The sequence below is a fragment of the Anopheles aquasalis genome, chromosome 2, assembly GCF_943734665.1.
Source record: "Anopheles aquasalis chromosome 2, idAnoAquaMG_Q_19, whole genome shotgun sequence".
Classification (NCBI taxonomy): Eukaryota; Metazoa; Arthropoda; class Insecta; order Diptera; family Culicidae; genus Anopheles; species Anopheles aquasalis.
The window spans coordinates 34037501-34045000 of NC_064877.1; the positions used below are offsets into that span (position 1 = coordinate 34037501).

The window sequence follows — 7500 nt, forward strand, 5'->3', positions numbered from 1 at the left end:
TCTTCGATTTCTTTCCCCTTTCCGTTGTTCTCTCCCCATGCCATGGAGCTGCTGGAAGATCACAGCCACTGCCGTGCCGAGTGGCCCCAAAATATCCGCGGGGCAATTATTCATTTCGGGACCGAGGATTTCGTGCGTTGGCCGCTGAAGATGTGTGATTCTCGGACTCTTTGGCCACGTGTATGTGTTTGTGCCCTTCTTCTTCTTCTTCTTCCTTCTAAACCCAACGCGCCCAAGAGAGAAGGGGAAGAAAAATCGAAAAATTTAAATTAGAACCGAAGCCTATGATCACCCCCCCGAAGGCTAAACATGTTTAAAGGAGCGAAGACCGCATCACTTGCCTTGCAGGATGCCGGACCATTTAGCTTCAGTCTCCGGCGAGTGCGGGTTCCGAAAAGGGAGCGATGATTACGGTTGCGTGTTCCATCGTGTGTCCCAGAAAACCAGAGAGAGAGGAAAAGCGAGTGAGCAGGGACCATCGAGCATGATCTGTTCCTCCACGGACAAAGCCCCACGGAAGGATTGAGGCCAATCGTGGGGACAGGCACAAGGGGCCACCAGTGCCGGAGTCGTAAAACAAACTGACCGAGAGTTTTTAAAAGCTTTAATTTTCGGTTCTGGCGGCCGCGCTGAAGTGTCGGCGAACTGTGGCCGTTCGCCGGATCGCCTGCGGGACTTCTCGAGCCGCGGTCCCTTTTTGTGTGTGAAGTGTGAAGAGTGTATGTTTAGCGCACCGAAACTAGGGCACCACGAAGCGAGGGGGGAGGATGCAGAGCGACCACCACCACCACCATCGCCATTCCACTTCGTGATGCCACTCTGTCTCTGATCGTACGAGGAGCACGAAATGTGCTGAAAAGACGGATTGGACTGACGAGGACGAAGAGCTGGGTACACTCGGGGTTTGAAAGATAAGTGAGCCGGTGAAGGCTCTGTCCGGGCTTCTGGCCAAACGGAAATGGGATTTTGTTTTGCAGTGAAACACATAAAACCACCGCTCGGTCGGTCGGCCAGTCGGTTTATACCATTATTATTAACAACATTTTTTAAGGGCATGCACTCGAACCGTTCGTTAGATGCCAAGCATTACAACTTCTTCTTCGTTCTGAGCAGACGCGGAAATTGAAAAGGGAAAAGTCCCATGCCATGGTTCCGCCGGTAAGCGCTTTAAGGTATGAGTTCTTGAAGTAACCTTTTTTGGTACGTTACAGATTCCTCACCAACGGATTGGTTCGTGAAAATGGAAACGTTTGCACTTTAGTACGGGCTTGTGTGGACGGAAAAATCATGCTTCTGTTGCTGCTGCTACTGTTGAGAGGAAACTTATGCGATGACCACCGTCAGAGTGCTAAATCAAATATATTTTCGCTCGAGCCAGCACACGTTGCCGCTTTATTGACCGAAACCCAGCGCAATAAATCCCGTTCCCGGTGTGCTGTTGCACTGCTGCCCCCCAGGTTTTGTATCGGTTACAGCCTTGGCTCCTTCCCAAAACAACTGCGGTTCCGCTTCCGAAACAATGGATCCAGCGAGAGTCCAATGCCACTTTACTCTTCAAATTTGGATGAAATGCATGTTCGCACCATTTCAATTCGCTCTTTCGGTGGCTGTAAAGATGCCAAAAATGGCAAATATTAGTTAATGTCGTTATCGTAATACGAAGGGAAATGTCCCTAGCATACACACGCATGGCACTCAAATGGAAATGTAATGAGCCATCGCCCGGGATAGTGGAACCCCGGTTTCAAACCCAAATTCCCTTCCCGGCACAACCTTCGTATGTAGCTCCCGAATAAGACGTTTCCGATTAGGCATGGCGTTTGATTGGGCTCATAATGTCACCCGCGTGGTGGTGCGAGGGTGGCGTGAGGGATGGCCACATTTATTACCAACGCCTGCGTAAGCACGTGCGGCCGCCACGTACAGATTGCATGCCTAGCCCACAAACCCATAAATACCGAGATGGTGTCGAAAGAGAGAGAGATGGAAGGAAGGGAAGCGGCTCAACAATACCCACAATGGTTGGCCGCATTGCGTCAGTACGGTCGATGATGATGATGATTGCGTCAATTTGTCACCGATCCTTGGATAAGTTTCCCTCCGCTTGTTTTCGGCCGCTCGGTGTAGCACTTACCGCCTTGATAATGGGATGCCCTGCCCTGCCATGGTCCCTTCTCCCTCGGATACGTGGTCCAATGCCAACGGTTTGGTCTAGGATGGCCGAGCTGGAACTGAAGTACCCGTCCGTACAAGCGACGACCACACACGCACTCCGGTCCGGACAAATAGATTGCTTTTTAATTTACCAGCACTACCGGCACACAGCTCGTTGGGAAACTCTATTAAATTGTGATTAAGTGATTAAAACACAATAATGCAAATATTTTACTTTTTTGTCTGTACAGTTGTGGCGAGCCGAGCCGAGCGAGGAGCAGAAGAGGTCGCTTACGGATGTTGGATCGTTGCACCGTGCTGGGCACCGAAGTGCAACGAGCTTTCCCTGGTGCTTCCGTGTTTAGTTTAAAGCTAGATGAAGTTATCAGGCAATCATTATTATTATCAATTTTCCGTTTACGGTTGCAGTTTAGTTGCCTCTTCTTTTCCACGGTTCCAAATGGCCATCCATCTGTTCCATCTGGTGTAATGAGCAATGGCCACACGCGTCGCAAACATCCGTCGCAACAAATGCGTTTAGTAAGTTATGCTTTCACGTCACTTCATACATGCTCTCGCTATGTATCCATATTTTTAACATTTTTCATTCAATGCTGATCCTTTCAAGAACATTGTGTAATTTTTTTGGATCAATCGAAGCAAAACTGATCAAGCTACACATTTTTTAAAATCCGCGTTTCATACAACGCTCCATGCAGCTAGCTACTTTGAAGAGTGTTTCCCAAAACCAACGTTTTCAAAGTCGGTGCCCATCGTACGGTAAAAACTGCTGGACCGATCGATTCGAAATTTTTAACACATAATCTGTACACTTTTTGCCGAATAGCCCCTTCGAGATTTCATGAAAATTGATGATGCTTTTTTTCAATAAATCTTTCAAATCGTATTTTTAGAAAAAATGACAAAAAGCTCACTTTTTCATCTTCAAAAATCTGCCAAAAATCGAAAAATAGCAAATTCAATAAGAACTCGAGAGGTCTACCTGGATAAACTTATAATCTTTTAAACGAGTATCTATTTGTATTTTTATGTTGACCCTTCACGCAGCAACGATGGGTACCGTAAAAAGTATCTTTTCGCAGACGCACCCTCAAAAATTTAATGCAATGGATGAAGGTTTCAATAAATCTTCCCCAAAATAGAACTAAATATTCTTGAAAAGTTGCAGTTTATTATGGCGTACACTTGAAAGACTAAAGTTGAATGGTTACGTCACAAAAAATCATCAAAAATGATCCTTGTTTTGGTAAGAAATTACCGAGGCCCCCCTTAACTGTACCGAGGAAAAAATGCCCCAAAAGCGAAAAACAATTTGCAGTTGAAGTTATCGTGATGTTTTTAAAAAAATCTACAACGGGTGATAATGTATTGGCGAACCACACACCTTGATTTTCTAGTTTACGATCGTTCGAAGCCCGAGGTTCGAGGTTTCTCCCCCCCCCAAACTCCGACACGGTTCCTACTACTCTGCCACTTTCAGGCTCGCGTTCAGGCTTCGTTTTATGGAACAACTTTTGCCATCAGCGAGCGAGCGAAAGAGAACGGAGTGACGTTCAGCCCAGACAGTACACGATGTTGGAGGTGTGAAAACAAAAATACAACTCCCCCCAACAACAGAAGCTCATAAAAGCGCAAGCGATATTGGCTTTTGGCGAGCGTGAGTACGACTTGTTGGTTGCTTGCCAGCACACGATCATCTTTTACGATCGTACCAGCGTGTCTAGTGCTGCAGAATGGCACACCGCCTAGGAAGGCTGGGAAGGGAAGCGAACGGGAAGCGAAGCGAGGGGCTAATAAAACAAACTGTGGAACTAAGATCCGTACCATCGCTGACTGCACCAACTGGTTTAGTTAACCCCACGGGGTACGAATGGCACTCGCTCCTGTGGTCTGTGAGGACGATTTCGATTAATGAAATGTTATGCCCCCGCTGTATATAACCTGCTGCGTTTGTTCTCGACTCCGGGACTCAAGTGGCACTCGCTGGGCACTCTGGGTACAGAGGTGGTTGTCTTCTTCGTGGCCAATGTTTACACGTTGACTCATCGCGCCTTCGGTGGTGGTCCGAATCGTTTGCCAACCTTGCTGCTCACCTCGGTTCGGTGTACGGATTGTTAATCCATCATCCGTCAACCCTTTATTGCCACCGCACCGGAAGCCTACGTTCGGAGCGCTTGGGCGTAAACGGTCCCCTTTCCTCCGGTCGACCGGCCAGCCAACACAAAAATGATGCCTTGGATCCAGCGGAATAGGGCCATTGCGGTAGGCTACTACCAGGTTCGTTAGTGTCATGTTTAGAGATTTTAGAATTGCTTCAACATTCACTCAGTTGCTGCTAGCTTCATGCGCTTCCTAGTGGCATGCTTTCAATAAGAGTAGTTGGAAGGACTGGCTTGACAAAACAATACATTCATTTGTGGGATATATGAAGTCACCGAGCGGGCATGTAGGAAGAGCCAAGATTTAGATCATTTCATGTCATCACAAGAGTCAGAGATAGAAGGAACTACTTCCAGGTTACTTAAGCTGTCACCTAACAGAACATACGAGATGGACAACGATAGACATCGTTGTGCCGGACACATGTCCGAGATAAAGAGCAGTACAATGAAAAGATCTGCAACATTTTATTAGAAAGTGATGCTCGGGAAGCGCATTCCCTGTTCGTTAAACATCAAAACCTGACAACGGGCGTATAGTTTTCACTTGGCACGTACGACGGGGAAATCAGCGGGGTCATCGTCCGAGAACAGCGGTGCACGAACCGGCCGGTACACTTGGAAGATATTCTTCATCAGCGGATAAGCTACTCCACACTTTCCTCTGTAATCATCCAAATCTAGCGAAAATGCGAAAATTCCAGCCAACCGTTCGGACTGCGCGAACTCGACCTTTTCATCCAACGAATTGATGTTCTCGTATCCGACCCACTGATTGCCCACGAACGCGTACGGACACTTGCCCTGCTCGTCCCACTCAACGGTCCACGTAGATTGTTTCATTTCTTCACAAATTTCAAAGTAAGCCCTGTATCCGGGATCACGCGTGTAAGGGCCAGGGGTTCCGGGGCCGCTGGAGCGTGCAGCTAGGCCATGCGATCCACTGTCCGCCAGTGTGTACGTTCGGCCAAACAGTGGGACACCCAGGACGATCTTGCTCGCCGGACAACCGTTGCTTAACCAATCCTGAACACCTCCCTTCACGGTGTAGTCCTTCAAATTGTCCTTGTCGTGTGGTCGATTGTCCATGGCACTGTGCACATCGGTGAAACCATTCCACGATCCACGCAGATCGTATCCGGTGATGTGTACAAAATCAGCAGCCCTGCAGAGGAAATAGTGTCCGTTAATACTTCTTCATCGCATGCGACGTCGTCGACGATCGGCACTTACTCGCACAGGCGACTTTGATGGTAGCCCAGATTGATTCGGTAACGATCCACCGGTACCTGTACCGCTACTTCCCACGAACCATGGCCAGCGCTGCGGAATTCACGTTTCATCTCGTTCACAAGCAGATAAAAGTTATCCTTATCACTTGGAGTGCCACCGCGCTCTGGGCTTCCCGGCCACACCCAAACGATCTCAATGCCATCGAAGCCGTGCCGCTCCATGAACCGTATCGCGCTGGTGATGAAGGTTTGCCGGGCATCCAACGAGGACACCATCTTATGGAATGCATCACCTCCGTGCGCCCATCCACCGACGGCCACCGAGAGCTTCAGGTCCGGGTTCGATTCCTTCAACTCGGCAAACTTCTTAAATCCTTCCTGCGCAATGTCAAAGTTGGGGTTCGTTGACTTGATCTCGAAGCTCTCCGAATCGACGGCAGCGAAATTGTAGGTCACGTGGGTACACAAATCGACCGGAATGTCGCTGATTTGGAACGAATACTCTCCCGCCCGATCCGGTGACCAGTTGGTAAAGTAACAAACCAGTCGCGTATCCTGCGCGAAACACAGGCTTAGCGGTGCCAACAGGAACACCGCCAGGTAGAGGTGCCCTGGAAGGAACAGAGAATCGTCTTAAAATTGAACTTCACGATCTTGCAGAACTCTCCGTTCTTTTTTTTCTATTGCTTACCGGCACTAAACATCTTGGAAATGACTCCTTCTGCTCCTAAAACACCCCACTGATCCGGCTGCTGTCTGAGACGAGACTAAACAAACTTGTTTTCGATCTTCTGGCAGCAGGCTCAACCTGATGCGATTGTCAAGAATATTCTGGCAGTCGAGGAAGAAGAGAGATAAACCACTGCGCTCGTGTATGCTATCAGCATTCAAAACTGGTACGAGTGTTGTTTGTATACGGAATCGAGTTAAAGGTTATCAATGGTTGACTCTCGTTCGATTCTAGTTATGTAAGAAATCCGGTACGAGCATGTGGGTTTCAATATGGCATTTCTTTTCGTATGCATCGGCGTATAATTCCAGGTTGACCCAATTGACAACGTAACATACTATACACTGATCATAACAAGAAACCGAACATCATATCAAAGACAAGGAAAGATAAAAGTAATTGAGGCTAACAACTTTCAATGTTTATAACGTGGTTACTTAATTAAAGTTTTAAAACCTTCCTATAAAAACATAATTCGACTTCATGTTTCTGAAAAAATCATCATAATACTGTCGCACCAAACCTTTTTATCATTCCCTATGAGTGCAACATGCTGAATGCTGATATTTGATGCCAAAAACTGCGATAAAAATCAGATGTTAACAAGCTGTACATTAAATGTTACGTTTTCAAATTAAACTATTTTCCATATTGATTTGCATTTCCTTTACTTTCACTAGCATGCAGATGCCTCAGTAAGTAAGACCACACTTACCAAACACTTCATTTGACACCTTGTTGACGCGGGAAAGCCAGAAGGAAACGGCAGCATAAGGAAACGGTTGAAAACCATGGCGATCGGCCATAATTTTCTCGTTTGTCACATGTTATAACCACGAGCTTAAAGCCACTCGGTGTGGCTACCTTCTCGCCGTAGCGTCTTTGCAATCGTGGCCACTTCCACATGCCCTCGGTGAGCTGCATCTGCTCACTTCAACATCGTCAGCGATGGTGCATACACGGAGCGGAGCGAATCGGGACAAAAGGTAAACGCACGCAGCCACATCCTTCTGGCCGTTGCCGCATCCCGTCGGCCCAAATTAAATTATTATATTTAAATGCGTTTATAAATAAATTTTACACATCACCCATCCATTGGATTCGGTAACGGGTGAGTAACGGGCGGACCAGTTACTGGAAACAGACTGCCCGTTGCAGCATCTCGGTGCTCTTTGTACGTGTAAAAATGAAATAAATATTTATC

General features: G+C 47.3%; 1 protein-coding gene across 1 annotated transcript; it reads right to left on the minus strand.

The window, feature by feature from the left end:
- Positions 1 to 4783: 4783 nt before the first annotated feature.
- On the minus strand, positions 4784 to 6312 carry LOC126581585 (endochitinase-like). Its single transcript, XM_050245342.1, has 3 exons — positions 6258 to 6312; positions 5568 to 6177; positions 4784 to 5499 (listed from the first exon to the last, which is right to left on the minus strand). Exons 1-3 carry the CDS (start codon positions 6268 to 6270, stop codon positions 4878 to 4880), a joined length of 1245 nt encoding a protein of 414 aa, XP_050101299.1. The 5' UTR covers positions 6271 to 6312; the 3' UTR covers positions 4784 to 4877.
- Between the last annotated feature and the right edge of the window lie 1188 nt (positions 6313 to 7500).